At 44.4% G+C, this 23,200-nt stretch overlaps 1 protein-coding gene across 1 annotated transcript in view; it reads left to right on the plus strand.

Moving 5' to 3' along the window:
• Positions 1-23,200, plus strand: part of LOC144592660 (cytochrome P450 7A1-like) — a 31,751-nt gene that overhangs the window by 5,556 nt on the left and 2,995 nt on the right. The window contains exons 2-5 of the mRNA XM_078397415.1: positions 4,131-4,371; positions 13,408-14,018; positions 17,003-17,133; positions 21,774-21,952. Coding sequence (XP_078253541.1) covers positions 4,131-4,371; positions 13,408-14,018; positions 17,003-17,133; positions 21,774-21,952 — 1,162 coding nt within the window. The remainder of the gene's footprint in view (positions 1-4,130; positions 4,372-13,407; positions 14,019-17,002; positions 17,134-21,773; positions 21,953-23,200) is intronic.

Here is a 23,200-nt window from a genome sequence, read left to right on the forward strand (position 1 = left end):
GATGGCAGGACTTTCATATGAAGAAAGACAGGATAGACTCGGCTTGTACTCGCTGGAATTTAGAAGATTGAGGGGGGATCTTATAGAAACTTACAAAATTCATAAGGGGTTGGACAGGCTAGATGCAGGAAGATTGTTCCCGATGTTGGGGAAGTCCAGAACAAGGGATCACAGTTTAAGGATAAGGGGGAAGTCTTTTAGGACCGAGATGAGAAAGTTTTTTTTCACACAGAGAGTGGTGAATCTGTGGAATTCTCTGCCACAGAAGGTAGTTGAGGCCAGTTCATTGGCTATACTTAAGAGGGAGTTAGATGTGGCCCTTGTGGCTAAAGGGATCAGGGGGTATGGAGAGAAGGCAGGTACGGGATACTGAGTTGGATGATCAGCCATGATCATATTGAATGGCGGTGCAGGCTCGAAGGGCCGAATGGCCTACTCCTGCACCTATTTTCTATGTTTCTATGTTTCTATTTGCTGCCTGTCAGTATGGACCACTTCAAATGCTGAGAGTTGTGAATGGAATTGAATGTTGTCCAGTCAACAGGAAACGTGCCCATTTCTGACCTTATTTATAATGGAAGTGATGTCATTGATATAACAACTGAAGTATGGACCCTGAGGAATTCCTGCAGTGATGATTGAGCTGAGATGATTGACCTTCAACAGTTCCACTTTGCGTGAGATTTAGTTTCTATCAATGGAGCTTTATAACCTATGATATCCATTTGGTTTTCCCCAGTTACCATATTTAATCAATGCTGCCTTGACTATCACTCTAACTTCACCTCTGGAGTTCAGTTTCTTGGTCGATCTTTAGACCAAGGTTGTAATGAGGTTGGAGCCAAGTGGTCCTTGTGAAAATCAAAATGAGCCTTGGTGAGTCAGTGCCATTTGAAAGCACTGTTAATGTATGCTTCATTTATTTCGCTGATGATTGAAAATAAACTGACTGGGTGGTAGATGGAATTGATTTATCCAGTATTTTGATATTTTGTGACATACCTAGGTAAGTTGCACCTAGTTGGATAGATGCCAATATTGCACTGGACTGGATCTGCTTGGGTTGAAGAACAACTAGTTCTGGAGCAAAGGTCTCCAGGACTGCAACTGAAATGTTTGGTGCCATGGCTTTTACAATCTCAGATGCTACTGGAGTGAATTGAATTAACTTGAGACACTTTGATGGTGGGGATTTTAGGAGAGAGTCTAGATGGGTCAGCCACAACCGCTTCTAGCTGAACACTCTTGTTCAGCCTCACCGTCATTGTGAATGAAGTTGTTCTTGAAGTCTGTCCTTCCCATTTGCAGTTTAACCTTCCACTGCCATTCTCAACAAGATATGACAGGACTGCAGTAGCTTGATAATGTAGGTGTGAATAGAATTGAACATTGCACAATCATCATAATCATAATCGTAATCATACTTTATTAGCCAAGTATGTTTTGCAACAAATGAGGAATTTGTTTTGCCATACAGTCACCTATCTATATATATACTAAAACTCCCATTTGTTTGTTTGTTTGTTCCTGAACTACAGCCAAAATGGTACATGATAGTGCGACAATTTTTGGCCCACCTTTCTCACCGTCATCCCTTTGGTGCTAATGGAAGAAGTTTCATTGAAATCGGTGTTATATTTTTACATTTACATTTTATTCAAATATTAAAGTTATTTACATTTTAAATTTAAATCTGTCTCCACGGAAGGGAGGGAGGGGTGGAGGGAGGGGGGAGCGAGGGGGGAGGAGGGAGGATAAGGGGGGTTGAGGGGGGTGGAGTGGGGGAAGGGAAGGGGAGGGGGAGGGGAGGGGGGGAGGAGGGAGAGAGAGGAGGGAGGGAGGAGGAGGGGAGGGGGTGGAGGGAGGGGGTGAGGGGGGGAGATGGAGGAAGGAGGGAGGGGGAGGGAGGGGATGGGGGGAGAGGTGAGAGGGGAGTGGGTGGGGGGGAGGAGAGGGTGCTGCACCAATGCACGAGAGGTTTGGGCCCAACGGGTCCACTTGGTCTAGTATATTACTAAAACTCTCTGTTTGTTTGTGTGTACATGTTTATATGTTTATGTGTTAATGTGTGTACCATGTCCTCTACACAGCCAAAATGGTACAATTTTCGACCCACCCTACTCACCATTCCCACCTGGTCTGAATAAACTCACTTTTGTTACTTTTTGAAAGGGAGGGGGTGAGAGGGAGGGAGGGAGGGGGAGGAAGGGGGGAGGGAGGGAGGGGAGAGGGGAGGAGGGGTGGGGGGAGGAGGGGGTGCTGCACCAATGCAGGAGAGGTTTGGACCCAACGGGTCCACTTGGTCCAGAACCAATTATAAGCAACAGAACGCACAAAATACATTTTAACATGAACATCCACCACAGTGACTCCTCCACATTCCTCACTGTGATGGAAGGCAAAAAATAAGTCCAATCTCTTCCCTTCTTTGTTCTACCATGGTCGGGGGCCTTGAGACTTCCGTTGACGGGACGATCTTGACTCCCCTAGCCGGCGGCGTTTGGGCCCTCCGCATCGGGGCGACCAAACTCCTGCTTCAGGGGGAGGGGGGGGGGATCTCAGCTACCCAACGCTGGGCAATCGGACCCGGGTGGGGCTGGTCGAAACATTCTGCGATTTGGAGCTCCCGACATCGATCTCTACCCGAGACTGCGAGCTCCTCAATGTTGAAGTCCGCAGGCTGGAGTTGTAGCGTCGATCCCAGGCAACGAATTGCACGCTCTGATGGTAAGTCCACGGCCCCAGGGTGGGGCTCAAAGTCAGTCCCGAGCGAGGCCGCCAGCTCCATGATGTTAGGCCGCAGAGCGACTGGAGATACGATCCGGAAAACCATCGCATCTCCAACAAGGTAAAAGATTGAAAAACAGTTTCCCCCGATCCCCTCCCCCATCCTCCACATAAAACAAACCAGAGAACATTAACACAAACTTTTAAAGCACACAAAAAAATACCAAAAAAGACGAAAAAACAGACAGGCTGTTGGCGAGGCTGCCATCGCTGAAGGTGCCACCTGGTGGACCGAATCTGCACCATCTGCGAGGACCCCTACTTTTGACATTACGATGGAAGGAAGATCATTGATCGCTAATTAGTTTTGAGTACACATTACATGCAACACAAATTGAGCTTGTGCAATTTTTTTAATCTTTAATTAAAATCACTGCACAGTAAATTGACCCAAACAACAATACGCTATGCCCCAATTGGAATTAACCACCTTCTGAGTTTAGGCATAATTCTTGTAAAAAATGTCCTCTGCGCCCTTTCCAAAGCCTCTACCTCCTTTATGAAATGGGGATGACCAGAACTGCAAGCAATACTCCAATTTCAACCTAATCGAAGTCCTATAAAGCTGCATCATAACTTTCTGACTCTTACACTCAATGCCCTGGCCAATGAAGGCAAGCATGCCATATGCCTTCTTTACCATTGTGTCTACTTGTGTTGCCACTTTCAGGGAGTTATGGTGTTGGACCCCAAGATCCCTTTGTACATTAGAGCCTTGCTATTAATTGTACATTTTCTTCTTACATTTGACTTCCCTAAGTTCAACATCTCACTCTTGCACGGATAAACTCAATTTCTCCGCCCATTTCAGTAATTGAACTATATCTTGCGTATATTTTGACGGCCTTTCTCACAGTCTATGACCCAGAAATCTTGATGTCATCTCCAAACATACTAACCAACCCATCTATGTTTACGTTCAAGTCACTTTTATTTATTTATTTTTATTTTGCTTATTTATTTGTCTGTCTGTCTGTCTGTCTGTCTGTCTGTCTGTCTGTCTGTCTGTCTATCTATCTATCTCCCTGCACAGATCCCCGTGGAACTCTACGTCATCATCAGATCTCCAGCCAGAATATTGTCCCTCCACCACAACTCTCTGACTTCTATCAGTAAGCCAGTTCTGAATCCATACAACCATCACTTTTAATCTTGTTATATTTCCTTATTTCAGTTGATGATAAGATTAAACTGGTAATCTTTTCAGATGCAATTATATCTAGCAGCCTTCCCAAATTGATAATTATGTGGGTAAGTTCCTCAGAGGTTCGCCTTGTGTATTGCAGCTTGAGGATGTGCAGAGATTACTCATTTGGTTTATTTTACTGTTTAACTTTTCACAGAAAAGAGGGTGAGCCTCCAGTTGAAAATGGTTGGATTCCATACTTTGGCTGTGCATTTGAGTTTGGTGCAAATCCCCTGAAATTCCTGCAAACTCACCAGAAGAAATATGGAGATGTTTTTACATGTAAGATAGCTGGAAACTTCATTACTTTCGTCACTGATCCCTTCTCATACAGCTCTGTAATTCGGCATGGAAAATTTCTTGACTTTCAGAATATTGCGTTAACAATTTCAAAAAGGGTAAGAGTTTTACATATTTTCTGATGAATAATTTTTAAGTAATGCAGGGTTAAATTAATAATCTATCACCATTTTCTTTGTTTTATCTATTTCACCTGTGGTACAACATTCATTAAAAAGGAATTGGCAGTAAATTCGGTGCTGTTATAATAGTTAAAACAGTTGTAATTGATATGTGAAAATGCGATTAATCAAATGTTTATAGAAATGTCTAACTTGTTAATTTGTGTAAATATGGCTTTTGTTACTGTGATACACAGATCTTTAAACAACAGACTTAAAAGGCTTTTTTAATATATTTGTAAAACTCTTGAAAGCGATTTATAAGAATGTTTGAAATAGCTCATAGTATTTAGTAGTCTTTTTGAAAACAAAATGTACTTGCCTTTTAGTTTAATCAGTTAAAGATAAAGTTAGTTCAATGGTTTAAGGTTTTACAGCACTGGGCATAAGCTAAAAGCAATGCACTATTGTATTTAAACAGCAGTATATAGAGCATAACCAGGAATTGTATTACTCTATCATTCTTTAGGTGGAAGTTGTGATTCTGTTGTTTGTAAAGTCAATTACTTACTTGTTTGGTGCTGTCGGTTGCAGCTGCAAATATCCAGATTAATGTGTGTACAAACTGTGCTGCTGCAAGAATTTCATTGTTCCATTTTGGTACATATTGTGGCGGTGCCCGGGGATTAGGCCACTCCCTGGGTCATCCCCCTCGGCACTGAGTGGACAGGGCTGGGGAGGGGTCTGGAGCTAAGGGGTTTGCCTGAAAGGGCTAGAGTGAACTCGTGCGGGAAACTGAAGAGAGTGAATGTTCTGATGCTACGTTAAAATGACTGTTAATCCTTACCTGGCGTCTTGCCTGATTCCTGCTGCGTCCAGACCCACTACACTGGTGACCCTCGACATTTCCTCGCAAGTCTCGATGGACCCGACCGCAACACGCACTACCCGAGGCGCAGTTTGCACTGCGGGGCGTGACAGCCGACGCCACCAAGTACTTTTATGTTATCGTCGCCCTCGACCAGGCCACCGCACGATGGGTCCAACCTTTCCTCCGCGCCCCCCCCCCTGGCGGGTAATAAGTATGAGGGCCTCAAGGCCTTTCTCCTACGGAGGTTCAGCCTCAGCGAGGCCGAGTGGGCGACCCAGATCCTGCGGATGCCGGGCCTGGGTGACCGCCGCCCGTCGGTACTACTGGGCGATATGTTGGCCCTGATGGGCGACCACGAACCCTGCTTTTTATTTAAACATTCTTACCTGCTGCAGCTGCCGTCCGATCTCCGCCCGCAGCTCATCAACGACCCGTTCACTGACATGCAGGCGGTGGGCGAGCGCGCCGATGAACTCTGGATGGCCCGTCAGCTGGCCCTCGACGCGCTGGAAGTCCCTCCGACGACCGACGACGATCCACAGGTAGGGGCCTCGATCGCACGCATCTCCACCGCTCCTCGACGTCCTTCGCGACGGGACCCGGCAGCAACAGTACACACAGCCGGCAGCACGTCTTTCCCGCACAGCCTACCGGCAGCACGTCTTTCCCGCGCAGCCTGCCAGCAGTTCCTTCGCACGCCACCGGAGGTCGCTGGTGGTCGGATCGGCCTGCACAGCCGCCCGTTTCCACAGACACCAACAGAGGGGGCTGGTGCTACTTTCACCGGCGCTGGGGCCCTTCTGCCCGTCAATGTCAGCAGCCCTGTTCGTTCCCGGGAAACGCAGGGGCCGGCTGTCAGTGATTGGTTCGGCGGCCGGCCAGATTCATCGTGTGTTTGCGTGGGACCGCCGCTCCGGGGCTCGTTTGCTTGTGGACACAGGGGCTGAGGTGAGCGTTCTTCCCCCTTCGCATGCTGACCTCGTTGTGGTAAACGCGGCCCCCTCCTCCGCTGCAAACGGGACTCCAATCCGCTCGTATGGGGTGCGCACGCTCTCCCTCAACTTTGGAGCGGGCAGCTTCTTGTGGCCATTCGTAATTGCGGATGTGTCCCAGCCGTTGCTGGGTGCGGACTTTCTACGGGCACATTCCCTGCTCGTGGACGTCAAGCGGCAACGTTTGGTGCACTCCGTCACTTTGCAGCCTGTTTCCCTCCGCGTGGGCGACCCAGTCGTGCTGCCTGATGGGCCCCTGTCGTCCGCGGACGTTACGTTCTCGCGCATTATGGCTGAGTTCCCCGAACTCCTCGACCCCCGGTTCCATTCCTCCGCCCCGAAGCACAGGGTGGAGCATCACATTCCCACCACTGGCCCGACCCTGCACGCCCGGGCGCGGCATCTTCCACCGGACAAGCTCCTTCTCGCTCGGGAGGAGTTCCACCTTATGGAATCCCTAGGTATTGTGCGTCGCTCAGACATCCCGTGGGCATCCTCGCTCCATATGGTCCCCAAGGTAGACTGTGGCTGGCGCCCTTGCGGTGACTACCGTCGGCTTAACGATGCTACCATCGCTGACAGGTATCCGGTCCCCCACATTCAGAACTTTAACGCACACCTGGCTGGGGCCACGGTGTTTTCCAAGGTCGATCTGGTGCGTGGTTATAATCAGATTCCCGTCCACCCAGACGACATCCCCAAGACGGCCATCGTGACGCCATTTGGCCTTTTCGAGTTCCCCCGTATGCCGTTTGGACTCAAGAACGCTGCGCAAGCTTTTCAGCGGCTTATGGCCGTGGCCTGGACTTTGTGTTCGTGTACCTCGATGACATTTTGGTGGCAAGCCGCTCAAGACAGGAGCATTTTACCTATCTCCGCCACCTATGCCGGCGCCTCAGCGATTATGGGTTGGCCATCAACAACGCCAAATGCCGTTTCGGGGTGTCGTCCATCAATTTCCTGGGCCACCACGTGACCACGCACGGTGCGCTGCCGCTCCCGGAGAAGGTAGCCCGACCGCCGTGAGGGGCCTCCAAGAGTTCGTTGGGATGGTGGCCTTTTACCACCGATTTGTGCCGACTGCGGCCCGGATCATGTGCCCGCTGTTCCACCTCATGGCGGGCAAGCGCAAGGAGGTCGAATGGACTGACGATGTGGTGGCGGCGTTCCAACACGCCAAGGACGTCCTCGCTACGGCCACGATGCTCGTGCACCCACGGGCGGATGCACCAACCAGCCTGACGGTTGACGCTTTGGATGTGGCGGTTGACAGCAGATTGATGGGTGTTGGAAGCCTCTCGCTTTCTTCAGCCGGCACCTCAGCGGCGCACAGCGGAACTACAGTGCCTTTGACCGCGAGCTCCTCGCCCTTTACCTCGCAGTCCGCCATTTCCGCTATTTCCTTGAGGGGCGAAGCTTCACCGCGTACACGGACCACAAGCCCCTCACCTTTGCGTTCGCCAAGGTGTCCGACCCGTGGTCAGCTCGCCAGCAGCGGCAGTTGGCTTTCGTCTCGGAGTACACTACCTCCATCTGTTTCATCGGGGGCAAAGACAACCGAGTGGCCGACGCCTTGTCTCGACCCACGGTCCACGCCGTCCTGCAAGTGGCCGATGGCATCGCCTACTCAGCCCTGGCGGCGGCCCAGTTGACGGACGATGAGATGTCCGCCTATCGTACCGCCGTTTCGAGCCTGCGGTTGGAGGATGTTCCCTGCGGCACTGGGGGCGCGACGCTGCTGTGCGATGTATCCACCGGGTAGCCGCGCCGCATCGTTCCCGTTGCCTGGCGGCGCAGAGTGTTCGAGGTGCTCCACGGGCTAGCCCACCCTTCCATTCGGACGACGACGACACTCGTGGCTTCACGTTTCGTGTGGCACGGGTTGCGTAAACAGGTTGAACATTGGGCGCGCACCTGTATCCCGTGCCAAACTGCCAAAGTACAGCGGCATGTGCGAGTGCCGCTCCAGGAGTTCATCGTCCCTCGCCAGCGGTTCGACCACATCCACGTGGACATTGTGGGGCCGCTGCCGCCTTCTCGGGGCTTCACCCACCTCCTGACTGTGGTCGACCGTTTCACGCGGTGGCCAGAAGCAGTTCCACTGCCGGACACTTCTGCCTCTACTTGTCCCGTGCTTTGGCGGCACACCGGATTACCAGATTTGGGGCGCCGCTCGACATCACGTCCGACCGGGGGCCGCAATTCACCTCCGAACCGTGGTCGGCCATGGCTCAACTACTGGGGGTTAACCTGCACCGCACCACTGCGTACCATCCGCAGGCGAACGGCCTGGTGGAGCGCTTCCACCGCCAGCTCAAGGCCGCCTTGAAGGCCCGGCTCGTTGGCCCGGACTGGGTCGACGCGTTGCCGTGAGTTTTACTGGGCGTCCGTACTGCGCTCAAAGAGGACTTGGCCACCTCCTCGGCTGAATTGGTGTACGGGGCCTTGCTGACAGTGCCCGGTGAGTTTAATCCATCAGCCCAGGGTCAGGTGAAACAACCGTCGGCCGCCCTTCAACGCCTTCGGGAGACGGTGGGCAAGCTTGCACTGGTGCCGACGTCTCGCCATGGTTCGGTTCAGTCGCATGTCCCTTCCGCTCTGCTGGACTGTCCGTTAGTTTTCCTGCGCCGGGATGCACACCGGACGCCCCTTCAGCGGCCGTATGAAGGACCATTCAAGGTGCTCGAGTGTGGCTCTGCCGCTTTCGTTTTGGACACGGGGGGTCGTCCTGAGACGGTCTCTATTTCGTGGTTGAAGCCGGCGCACATGGATGTTAGCCAGCCGGTCCTCCTGGCACGGCCTCGCCCTCAGGGGTCGTCCTGCGTCCCGGCCCTTACCCCCAGCGTCCCCGCGGTTGTCTTTCCCTGGCGGAGTGGTTCCGGTTCCTGCGCCCGCCGTGGTGCGCACACGGGCTGGTTGTCTCATACGTCCCCCTGTCCGTTTCTTGGGGAGGGGGTCCTGTGGCGGTGACCGGGGATTAGGCCACTCCCTGGGTCATCCCCCTCGGCACTGAGTGGACAGGGCTGGGGAGGAGTCTGGAGCTACGGGGTTTGCCTGAAGGAGCTAGAGTGAACTTGTGCGGGAAACTGAAGAGAGTGAATGTTCTGATGCTACGTTAAAATTACTGTTAATCCTTACCTGGCGTCTTGCCTGATTCCTGCTGCATCCAGACCCACTACAATATGACAATAAAACAATCTTGACTTGAAATTTCCAGGTAATACCTCAAATATTTCTGGCACAGAAGTAGTTTCATGTCAGTTTTCTCTGCTTTTAGACTTATCCCACAGTCTTTCTGCTTCTCTGCTTCTGTGGATATTGATTCATCCTGTAGGCTTTGAAGGTGTCTAAAAGTTTAACTGTGGAATATATGAGTTTCAACATTATTTTTTCATTCATTCTAAAAAATGGCAAAAGTAAACAACGCTTAAATGTGAAGTACTTCTACAAAAACTTAATATTGGAAGATAGTAGTAATAAAGGGAATTATAATTTCACCTATAACAACTTTTTGGTAAAAGCAGCTGGAGAAGTAGGTAATAAATATTGGTATTGCACAGCTGAGCATTTAGTTTGCAACAGAATTGTTTAGCACCTTCAAATTGCATTCTCCCTAATACTCTGTTAATTATTTATTTACTGAACATGTTCTAATACAAACCTTTTATAAGTGCTAAGAACACTGAGGATCTATTTTAGCACATGATAAGGTGTTTTCTGTAATGAAACAAAAGCACTTGTCACATTGGTTTCTAAATGTATTTGATCCATCACATCTGAGGAACTGGAAAAGCCTCTGAAACATCAATGGACTGGTTGCTAGGTGATTTTCAGATCCTTGCAAAAATATTTGTATGAATAGTTTAACATATTGTGCAACAAACTGATTGCCCAGACAATTTCCCAGGGTAGGGGACTGAAGAACTAGAGCCCATAGTTTTAATATAGAAACAAGGAACTGAGGATGCCAGTGAGTCAGGCAGTATCGTTGGAGAACATGGATAGGTGACATTTCGGAATGGGACTCTTCTTCAGGCTGATGCTGCATGACCTGAGGCGTTACTCCAGTACTTTGTGTTTTTTTGAGATGGGAAAGGTTTAACAGGAATCTATGGGGCAAATCTTACAATCAATTTCCCTTCTCAGGTATTGCGAAATCGAGGTTGCTTAATATGTTGCCTGTCCTGCTGAGTTACTCCAACATTTTGTGTCTACCTTTGAATATTTAGTTAATTAAAAAAAATATTTTGCATCAGCCAGTTTGCATATTAAGCAATCTCGGTCTCACAATACCCAATCTAGATTTTTTAAAAAAATGTTACCTTTTTACCAATATCTTTGGCCTGACCTATTATTTCCACTGTCCTCCATTGCATGTACCAAATTTGTAGCTCACAAAAATATCCATTGATTCCAGATTAAAATGTCCCTTCATGGTTTTCAGTTTTCTTTTTGAGACCTTCTTGTTCTCACCTATCTCCATTCTGTTGTCACTGCACACTTTCAACCTTTTTAAATATTGGGAATCGGCTGACTCCACTCGCAGCGCTCAAACTCCTTGACATTTCAACTTCCTGTTCTCTTTACTTCTCTATTTGGAGAACTCTGTTCTCTATTTTTTTTCACGCTAAATCATTATTTTACCTTTCGCTCAAGCAGCAGCCTCCCAGAATCAATGGTATTATAGCATCTGTGCATCTATCTGTTGCCTGCAAAAACAATTAAACAAAGATAAGGCTATAAATAGAACATCCTTTATTAAAAGTGATAGCGCCTATTTAAGAAGCTGCATCTGGTGCAATATTGCATCAAGGTCATAACTGGTGCAGCACAATGTAAGGTAAATATCGCAAGGTATTCTTTCACCTATGTATACAGTGTATTACTAGGGAACTAGGATAAACAATTTCATTTGAGTGCAGGAATGCTTGCTGGGAATAGAGTAATTAATCGTAAGTATACCTACTTGCTTCAGTACAAGGATGGTATACAATCTTGGCAAGAAAAACAAATATTGGATTAGCAGCTCAACTCATTATTCTATCCATCAGCAACTTTCCCAACCTTGGCAACTATTGGAGTCTGAACCAAGGTTGTTTAAAACATTGTCATCTTACTTCTTCAAACTGAACTGTTAACCGCCTATTGATTTTGCTGCCAAGATTACCTATTGTTTTTATGTTGGAACAAACAGAACTAAAAATAGACACATTAATTTTGCTGATTCATTTCCATTACCACAGTTCTCAAAGATTGTGAGGACATGAAGGCACTGCTGATCATGATAGAAACACAGCTTTTAATTAAAAGTTCCTTAATGTTATCAAGAAGCAGCCAGTAAGTAGGGGTTGTCAGTTTTGGACTCAAGTGACAGCTTCTTCCAGTGTAGTTTATTTCAATAATGTTAATGGAAGAGAAAACAGCACTCATATTGATTTAATATGGGATATCTGGTTTTATCTTCAAATAATAGGCATCTCATGTACATGGGTCTTTTGATAACTATCTATAATTTAATGGAGGCATTTCAGTTGATTCTTTGATAGAAATGAATATGGAGATTAACGTGTGGCTGGAGATGGAGGTGGCATTCCCCCTTCATAGGAGGGTGCGAAGACGGAAGATTAGGGTTATTACGATCATACCATAAAGGGTCTACAAAGAACTAAACTTTTAGATACCATGGTCTCTTCTATCGAGTTGTCTGGCAGACAGTTTGAAACATACCTGACTTGTTTTTAATGATATGTTATAGCTTTCTTAATGTGACTTTGCCTTAGTTTTTATGCCTTGTAATAGGTGCTCAGTAAAGATTGAGTTACCACATCAGTTAATATTATGATTCCAAGCATAGCTGCTGGGATTTTAATTTTCAGGATTGTAGTCCTTCACCCGCACTTTGCCACATTCTTGTAAAGGAGAGGAGGAAGATAAAATCCAGGCCCATGGTGCATCAATTATAATTTTTGGGGGCATTTTATAACCCAAATTGTGCTGAATGATATTCTGAATGTTAGGGGGGGGGAACAAAAGGAGGACCTGGCGTGCTTTGTAACTTTATTAGCGCCGTAGGTGGCCGCTATTTGTATACATTGGGTATGCAAGCAAAGAATTTCACTGTGCCTAGTCACATGTGACAATAAAGTATTCCTATTTGACCTGTTTGACAATAGACTATTCAAAAGTTAGCATTCAAATCAATTTTACATTCCCAGGTGATTTACCCTTGCACATCTGAGATGATTAGCCATACGCAACATGACACCATTTCCTAACATAATTGTTTTAGTAGTCCTTCAGGATCGAGCATGATTTGCTACCACATCAGTTCTGAAGTGGCTGAAATCCTTGTTGGATCCTATCCTGCTTCTCTACTACTTTGACCTGAGATTATTGCCCATTCCCGTTTCTTTGACATTGTGTGTAGGAAAGAACTGCAGATGCTGGTTTAAATTGAAGGTAGATCACAAAATGCTGGAGTAACTTAGTGGGACAGGCAGCATCTCTGGAGAGCAGGAATGGGTGACGTTTCAGGTCGAGACCCTTCTTCAGACATTTCTTTGATATTGTCGTCCTTATGGCTTTGAAATTTGCTTCAAGACTTTGAGAATCCTTATACAAATCCATCTTCTTTTGTTTATTATTTGTCTCAACATATAAATCCTTCCATTTTCCTGCCTTCATCTCGTTGCCTTGTAAACAGCTTTCAGATGTGATTTTCACATTAATGCTGTTGTTTCTGAATGTACTGTTAGCTTTGTTCAATTTACAAGAAACCCTTGGAATTTTCATCAATGCAGCAATTTGAGCTTTAAACCAATGAACTGAGTTCAAGTTAAAGCTGTCTTTTGATCTCTGTTCTCTCCGTAAAAGGTTACCTTCTGACAAACTTTTAATTGGAAATGGAACGAATGTAATTTAAGATTTGTGACACAAGCTAACATTGTGAGTTAAGCACATGCAGCACCAAACAATAACTATTTGTGCGTTAATCTACAAGCAGTAGAATGCGACCAGTGTGCATTTATGACCCACAATTTGATTTATTTCTGTTTAAAATATGATAAATGGCACTGCCTGTAATTTATCATAATCAAGATTACACATTAAATACCGATTTCACTTAATTTTTATATTAAACACAATTATGTTGCTTCTGATCTGTTATAGGTATTTGGTCATGTGGATTTTAACGATGCCAAATATGAGATAGATTATGAAGAGATTCATCAGATCTTCAACAAGACCCTTCAAGGAAGCTCCTTGAGTCCTTTGGCCTCAAGTATGATGGAGAATCTCCAGTTTGTGATGGCACAGGTCAAGTCATCCTCAGACTCTGATGGCTGGGTCACTGAAAGCCTTAATGCTTTTTCAGATAGGATAATGTTTGAAGCTGGATATTTAACACTCTTTGGGAAAAATGAACAAGCAATGAAAGGAAAAGATATTGAAAAGGTGAATGCGCAGCATGTTGCCATTCAAACGGCCATGACGAATTTTAAAGTGTTTGACAATGTATTTCCTGCTTTAGTTGGCGGTATTCCATTATCATTTTTCAAAGCAGCCAAGGAATCAAGAATGGCTCTGGCACAAGGATTTTTACATAAAATATTAAGACAGAATAATAATAAATCTTTCCTCATAGAGGAAAGAATGAATCTTTTTGACCGTTCCCCTACACTTGATGATCTTGGCAAGGCAAAGACTCATGTCGTAATGTTGTGGGCCTCACAGGCTAATACTCTTCCTGCCAGCTTCTGGAGCATTTATTATCTACTAAGGTACTGTTATTTACAAACTTTATTGTGCTGAATTAATTAATTTGTAATGATTAAAGATCTGCACACACTAAAACGCAGCATCTTGGTCCATATCCTTTTAAATAAATTTCCTTCGGGCAACTTTTCTGATATACTCGTATACCTTCCAGCAGGGATATTTTTAAAAAGACATAAAGTCATACAAAACGGAAACAGGCCATTCGGCCCAACTCATTCATGCTGCCACATCTAAGCTAGACCCATTTGACTGAGTTTGGCCCATATCCCCCTAAACCTTTCCTATTCTGTACCTGCCCAAGTGTCTATTAAATGCTGTTATAGTATTTGCCTCAACTACCTCCCTTGGCAGGTCATTTATATGCCCACCAACCCTCTGAATGTAAAAGTTGCACCTCAAGTTCCTATTAAATCTTGCCCCTCTCACCTTAAATGTTCGTCCTCTTCTTTTTGATTCTCTTACCCCGGGTAAAAGAGTCTGTGCATTCACCCTATGTATTTCCTTCTTTTATACACCTCTATAAGTTCACGTCTTGGGAGAAAATCTAATGTGGTGGGCACCCTGCAATCGTAAAAGGGTTGAAAATAATTTAGGTTATTAATGGAAAATCTATTCTATTCAAATTAGGAAGATATTTTTTTCCCAATATCTCTCCTGCATTAAAACAAATACATACAAATACAACAATTTTGATAAAAAGGTTGCCTATGGACCCTGTCCTTTTTACTTTAATTTCATTCTCTCACATTGCTGTAACCTCTTCCTATTACTCTGCCCCATCCCTTCACACTTCAAAAATCTTGCAGTGACATCATGTATTCTAATATAAATAATATTTAAAGTTTCACTTTATATTGTTTCATGTGTCAGTACTAGTGAATCTGCCCTGTACTTTTCAATTTATTTGATTTTTCCTATCAGGTGGAGCCAAAATTTATACATAATTTTCTTCTATCTGTTTCGTCGAGATTTGTCATCACATTTTCAATATTGTACCATATTATTTATTGGCATAAAATCTGTTACTCCATTATTTTTTTAATACTTTTTTTTCCGGAAACTTCATGTCTGATTTACTAAACATTGAATTTTTTTAGTGGGTGGGGATCAAGGAGGGTTGAAGGAAGGACATTTAATTTTATCTGTGTGTATTTAAGCAAGAAGGACGACAAATTAAGAAACTAAAAGCCCACTGGGTCTGACGGGAATCGATGATTTGGATTAAATATTACCTCAGTGGGAGAAAGCAAAGGGTGAATATTAAAGTGAGCTCAATGACTGGAAGGCTAAGCACGGGTTCCTACAGGGACAGGGTCCCTGGCATCTGATGACATATATCAATAATTTGGACTGAAATAGAGGGACCATTTTGAAGAAGTTTGCAGGAAAGAACAAAATTGTTAGGAAGATATCAATGGACTTGTTGGGTAGGTACGAAAAGAACAAATGTAATCTGATGACGTGTTAGATAATGTATTTGGGAAAGGTAATGCCATAAGACTAACAGAAAATGTCAGGATCCAAACTGTTGAAGAACTCAAGGATCTTGGAGTTCTTTTTCATGGACCATTGAAGAGAACAGGCCAGGTTAACATAGTGGATAAGCATCCATAAGGGTAAGTAGATTATGGAGAGATAGAATGCAAACTCCTCGTGTAGTGCACAATTCCAATGTTCATTGGAGGGTAGAGGATATTTACAAAAGCATTACTAGGTCTGAGCAATTTTACTTGTCAGGAGCAAGTGGCAGTCTAGGGTTAATTTCTTTGGAATAAGTATAAATGAGGAAGATTCCATTCAACTCTATACAATAATGAGAGGGTCAGATAGCACTCGTCTTAACAGAGAAAGAAATAACTGTTGGACAAAGATGTAGAAAGATGTAAAAAATTAAAGACCTAGGAAAATAGTCATTTTTCCCATACATCCTGTGCAGATCTCGCTGGCTCTGGGAGACTGGGAGAGGGAGAGGGGTCAGAGAGAGGGAGGGAGCAGCCCCCGCAAGTGGCGGCGCTCCTTCACTGGACCCTCTGACACCCTCCCCCTCCCCGTGCTCCCGCTCCCATCTGCTGCTCCCTCTACCCCGACTCTTTCCCCCCCATCTCTCTCCCCCTCTCTCTCTACCCCCACTCTCTCCATCCCCTCCTCTCTCTCTCTCTCTCCTCTCTCTCCCCCAGTGGTGGTCACTATTTTTTCTGTTTTATAAATAATTGTATACCTACGGTATATATATATTCCAATATTTCAAGCTCTTTTTAAAAATTGAATATTATTTATTTGTTGCCATATAAACCTAATGTAAACTAACCTAATCTAACCTAAGTTTAACCTTTCCTAATCTAATCGAACGTAACCTAGTCTAAACTTTTTTGAGTTCATTAAATTTATAAAACTCACACTTTATTTTTTCCTATGGCCCGCAAAAATGTGCCAAATATATAATGTGGCCCTCATGCTGAAAAGTTTGGAGGCCCCTGGTATAGGACGTATAATCCTGAATATTCAGGTCCCAGCCCCGATCTTCCTGCAGCCGTGTCTCTGTAATCCCCACAATGTCATATCTACCAATTGCTAACTGAGCCTCAAGCTCAACCACTTTAGTTCTTACACTTCGCGGATTCGTATATAATACTTTTAATCCATTACTCACCTCACATTTCACATCGATTCCTATTTCACTTGGCCATACTCTCCTATCCATTTGTGAGCTTGTTAGCTTGTTTTTATATGGCATTGATTAATGGGGAGGCTGGATTTAAAATATGCCACCTGAGGCCTAGCCGCTACTTGCTGTTTGCTCTGCTTTGCAGGATGGCTGCAACAGTGAAACCTGGCCCAATTTGTTTTTTTAACAGACATAATCCACTTATGTTTCATAACTTGAGATTAACACCAGACTAAGAGTGTCAGGATGGTTAACTGACACATTGCTGCCAATGGCACATTATTCATATTGCCAGTTATCTTGTTTTACATCCTTTTGCAGGTCCCCCGAAGCATTGAAAGCAGTGAAAAATGAAATTGAAAACCTGCTTCTCATAACAAATCAAAACACTGGAGACATTAATAACCCTATCATATTCACCAAAGAACAACTCGATAGCATGACAGTTATGGGTAAGAACATGTTCATGTGTGTGTATTTTGCAATGATTAAGCACATTCAAAGTGAGACATGACTAAAATAGTCAAGAGGCTAGAAGTTCAGTTGTAGTGTGCTTGGTATATAACTGTTACGTGAGTGTAAATTTGATTTGAACAGAATTAAACAATACATGTACTTTATGAAAATTCCTACTGACTGGGTGAATGTGATGTACTAACGGATGCAGAAGATAGAGTACACGTTGTACAACAGTTCATGTGGGGCCTCCCGATTAAAATTCTACCGCTTGTTTCTGATTGTGGTACAATGGGAGCTACCCACAGGAAGCAAGATTTAAATAATGCCACCATGCCCAGCAGCTGCATTATTTAAAGGGGTAATCAGTCTTCTATGGCGTTGTTGGAGACAAGTGGAGAATCACAGAGATTTTTCTAAAGGCCATATAAATGTTGCAGAACATGGTGTGAGGAGTCTTGGTGAGTGCAAAGTAAGACATTGCATTTAATACCTCTTTAACATGGGTACTTCAGTGATGGTCCCACAGGTTGTGCCACTCACAAAAAGCAAGAGAAAGGACGGGCGGCACGGTGGCACAGTGGTAGAGTTGCAGCGCTTGCAGCGCTGGAGACCCGGGTTCGATCTTGACTACAGGTGCTGTCTGTACGGAGTTTGTACGTTCTCCCCTTGACCGTGTGGGTTTTCTCCAAGATCTTCGGTTTCCACCCACACTCCAAAGACGTATTGGTTTGTAGGTAAATTGGCTTGGTATAACTATAAATTGTCCCTAGTGTGTGTAGGTGAATGTAAATGTGTGGGAATCGCTGGTCAGTGCGATCAGGGGGGCTGAAGGGCCTGTTTCCACGCTAAACTAAAAATAAAATAAACTAGACTGCAAATACGACAGACCCTGAAAGAGGCGGCATGAAAGATTCTTGCCAGTTAATCCTTTTCTGCAAGAGCATACAGGGAACCTTGCTCCTGGTCCCATCTCCAGTTCTCTGTAGAGCATGATAATTGAATGTAGTGGAGGCAGAGATTTATCACTTCCTGCAGGCAAAGCTGACAACATTCAACAATGCTTGGAATGTACTGCCTAAAAAAGATAAAGGTGCCTGATATATTCAACAATTAGCCTTTGAATCATTCGAGATGGAGTTGACTGATTTATTTTGCAGTTTACAGTATATTACTGCATTAGGAATGTTTTTTGCAGAAAGGATAAAACCCTCATCACCTTTAGTTTAAGTAGGGAATATCTGATGACACAGGCACTCACATTTGGCAGTATCGCCATTTCCCCTAAGGTTCACTGAGTTGTTGTTTGCACCCAGGTGATACTTTAGACTTTACTTTAGACTTTAGAGGTACAGTGCAGAAACAGGCCTTTGGCCCACCGAATCCACGCTGACCAGCGATCACTCCGTACACAAACACTATCCTACACATTACGGACAATTTTATGGAAGCCAATTAACCTACAAACCAGTACATCTTTGGATGTAAAAAGGCAATACGGGGAGAAAAGATGAAGTACGAAGGTAAGCTAGTCAATAATATAAAGGAGGATAGTGAAAGCTTCTTTAGGTACGTGAAGAGGAAAAAAAATAGTTGGCAAATGTGGGTCCCTTGAAGACAGAAGCAGGTGAATTTATTATGGGGAACAAGGAAATGGCAGACGAGTTGAACCGGTACTTTGGATCTGTCTTCACTAAGGAAGACACAAACAATGTCCCGGATGTTCTAGTGGCCAGAGATCCTAGGGTGACGGAGGAGCTGAAGAAAATTCACATTAGGCAGAAAATGGTGTTGAGTAGACTGATGGGACTGAAGGCTGATAAATCCCCAGGGCCTGATGGTCTGCATCCCAGGGTACTTAAGGAGGTGGCTCTAGAAATCGTGGACGCATTGGTGATCATTTTCCAATGTTCTATAGATTCAGGATCAGTTCCTGTGGATTGGAGAGTAACTAATGTTATTCCACTTTTTAAGAAAGGAGGGAGAGAGAAAACAAGAAATTATAGACCAGTTAGTCTGACGATTGTGGTGGGGAAGATGCTGGCGTCAATTATAAAAGACAAAATTGCAGAGCATTTGGATAGCAGTTAAAGGATCGTTTCGAGTCAACATGGATTTACGAAGGGGAAATCATGCTTGACTAATCTTCTGGAATTTTTTGAGGATGTAACTAGGAAAATGGACAATGGATGTAGTGTACCTTGACTTTCAGAAAGCCTTCGACAAGGTCCCAAATAGAAGATTAGTGGGCATGGATAGCAAATTGGTTGGCAGGCAGAAAGCAAAGAGTGGGGATAAATGGGTCCCTTTCAGAATGGCAGGCAGTGACTAGTGGGGTACCGCAAGGCTCGTTGCTGGGACCGCAGCTATTTACAATATACATTAATGACTTGGATGAAGGGATTAAAAGTACCATTAGCAAATTTGCAGATGACACAAAGCTGGGTGGCAGTGTGAACGATGAGGAAGATGCTTGGGACAGGTTGTGGGAGTGGGCGGATGCATGGCAGATGCAGTTTAATGTGGATAAATGTGAGGTTATCCACTTTGATGGTAAGAACAGGAAGGCAGGTTATTATCTGAATGGTGTCAAGTTAGGAAAAGGGGAAGTACAACGAGATCTGGGTGTCCTAGTGCATCAGTCACTGAAAGGAAGCATGAAGGTACAGCAGGCAGCGAAGAAAGCTAATGGAATGTTGGCCTTCATAACAAGAGGAGTTGAGAATAGGTCCTTCTGCAGTTGTACAGGGCCCTAGTGAGACCACACCTGGAGTATTGTGTGCAGTTTTGGTCTCCAAACTTGAAGAAGGACATTCTTGCTATTGAAGGTGTGGAGCGTAGGTTCACGAGGTTAATTCCCGGAATGGCGGGACTGTCGTACGTTGAAAGACTGGAGCGACTGGGCTTGTATACTCTCTGGAGTTTAGAAGGATGAGAGGGGATACTATTGAAACATATAAGATTATTAAGGGATTGGACACGCTAGAGGCAGGAAACATGTTCCCGATGTTGGGGGAATCCCGAACCAGGGGCCACAGTTTAAGAATAAGGGGTAGGCCATTTAGAACAGAGATGAGGAAGAACTTTTTCACTCAGAAAGTTGTGAAGCTGTGGAATTCTCTGCCTCAGAAGGCAGTGGAGGCCAATTCTCTGGAAGCTTTCAAGAGAGAGTTAGATACAGCTCTTAATGATAGTGGAATCAGGGGATATGGGGAGAAGGCAGGAACGGGGTACTGATTGTGCATGATCAGCCATGATCACGGTGAATGGCGCTGCTGGCTCGAAGGGCCGAATGGCCTACTCCTGCACCTATGGTCTATTGAGTGTGGGAGAAAACCAGAGCACCCTGGGAAAACCTACAGTCACAGGGAGAACGTACAAACAGCACCCGTAGTCAGGATCGAACCTGGATCTCTGACGCTGAAAGGCAGTGACTCTACTGCTATGCCACTGTGCCGACCCGTGACGGGCATCATTACATTAATCCAGGAACTTAGAATGAATCGCAAGGGCTATCAATCTCTGAGTGTGCAGCTTCTCAGCAACACATTGAAAATCCGTGTGGTCGATGCCATGTATCAGGAGAACTCGCATAACTCCTTTACACTCTTGCAGTCAATGATGGCCACCAAATTCCAGTCACTGTGGCTTTGGGGGATGTCTGATCCTTTGTTCGTGCTACACATGTCGGTGTTCCTGGGACCAGTTGAAGAAGTGGAGATCGTATTTGGTTGAAATTCCAGTGCTTTGATAGATCTAAGATGTCTTCAAATACTCAAAAGAAAGGGTGTCATATTTGTCATCAGTCAGTTATCTGAGGGCTTGGTTCTTGCCTTCCGACTGTAAGAAGGAAGAGGAGATTGGGAACAAACCATGATGAAGGGAAGCTCCAGGTATGCTTTTAGGGTGCACCACATGACCTAGAGGACCCCATATTACCAGCGATGTAGAGGTAGCAAGCCTTTTCTTTATTCTGCCAAGGAGGTCAAGTTTCACCAACACATTTAAACTTCAATCATAAGGCAATATGGTGACATATTTGTGTCTGGCAATTAACCTCTGCATTAAATGAACATCACACCAGTTCCTTTTAGTATTTCAGTTAATGCTCAATAAACTGTCAAGTGCCCATTCTTCACTACATTTTGGAATTCACTTATGATTTTGAAATAAGATCACCAAATATTTGAATGTGTATTTGAAGAGCTGTAACCTGCAAGGCCACGGACAGGCTGTTGGAAGCTAGGATTAGGTTTGATAGTATCTTCTTGACAAGCATGAACATGTTGTCTCCCTCTGTGCCAAAATGTTTGTAAGATTCTATGAACAAATTAACTTTGTGGCTCCAGAAGCATCACATGATGTGAATGTTATTAGAAATAGATGTTTATGCAGCAATCGCAGTGACATCCATAATATGCTTGTTTTGTTGTGTTTTACACATTACAGTAATTAAGTTGAAGTATTATTTTATATCTTACTGCCATCATTGTTACCTCAGGTAATTCAAGAAATAAACCAGTATCATTCAGCAATTGTGTAACTACTTCATAATTTTTTAGAGAATTAATATCTGGCTTTGTTTTATGCAATGCTTTGTGAATCGCTGCTAAAGAACTGAAAATATTTTGAACAGGAAGTTTAATAAGTGAAGTTCTCCGCTTATCCAGTGCATCAATGATGTTGCGTGTTGCCACGGAAAACTTTGTGCTGACTTTGGATTCGGGAATGAAGGTGGCTGTGCGAAAAGGAGACCAAATTGGTTTATATCCTCAATTATTACATTTGGATCCAGGCATTTATGACAACCCATTGGTAGGTAAAATATTATTAAAATTCTGTGAATAATTTTAGGAATCCAGTCGTGAGTGTTATGTTTCAGAAAAGCGCTCAAGTTGAATTACACTACTGACCTTCATTTAATCTTTTTAAAGCTGTTACAGAGACACATAGCATGATGTTGCAAAAGCTGTCTTGTGGTTTCATGTTGGGTTTCACTTCCTTATTATCCTATTTTCCCCCTAAATTCCCTTCAATTACAGCAATGATTGACAAACTATCTCATCCATATAATTATACAGAATTTATATTTGTCCCGGCAGGTCAATGGCAGTATTAACCCTCTCCACATCCCTACTTCTATTGTGCTTCCCCTTGCTTTATCAACATAACTTCCTTTCTCCTCAATGTACATTCCCTATAAATATATTTGTTCTTTTACTTATAATAGCATGTTTAAGTTCTGACATTCTCAACATAAAGGAGCTTTACTGTTTTCATTATTGAGGGCATATTTGAGTATCTTGTTTTGGATTCCCTGACACCCACCCACCTTCATATTGAAACATCTACCCTGGCCAACTTAATAATTTGATAGACTTCTTTTGGATTTTAGTGGAGTCTTTTTTTTTTCTATTAAAAATAACAGGTTTTCCTATTAACTGTCACACAATATTAATCAAAAAACATTCCGACAGGAATCCCTGCCTTTTCCCTTATCTCAAGATGGTTTTGTATATCTAGGAATACGCATTACCCGCTCTTTTACATCTCTGTTTGAAGCTAATTATACGCCTCAAGTTAGCCAAATGAAGGCTGACTTTCAGAGATGGCGTAGTCTACCCCTTACTATGGCTGGGAGAGTACAGTCGGTGAAGATGACTGTACTTCCCAGATTTCTTTATTTGTTCCAGTGTTTGCCGATCTTCCTATCCAAGTCATTTAACTTAGTTAACCAATCTATAACCTCCTTTATATGGGGCAATAAGGTTCCAAAGGTTAATAAATGTACTCTCCAAAGAGGTCGTGAAGTAGGTGGACTGGGCCTTCCCAGTTTTATTCATTATTATTGGGCATCTAATATCCAAAAGATATTATTCTGGCTCCACCGACCAGATACAGACTGGTGTCTGCTTGAGTCACAGTCTTGTTACTGCTCGTCTCTTCCAGCTTTAGTATACTCCTCCCTGCCATTGAAATCCTCTCCATTCACATCCAATCCTGTCGTTATATCCACCCTCAATTTTTTTTATCAATTTCGCTGTCACTATAAGTTCACATCAG

Source organism: Rhinoraja longicauda, chromosome 4 (assembly GCF_053455715.1).
Source record: "Rhinoraja longicauda isolate Sanriku21f chromosome 4, sRhiLon1.1, whole genome shotgun sequence".
NCBI classification, from domain to species: Eukaryota; Metazoa; Chordata; class Chondrichthyes; order Rajiformes; family Arhynchobatidae; genus Rhinoraja; species Rhinoraja longicauda.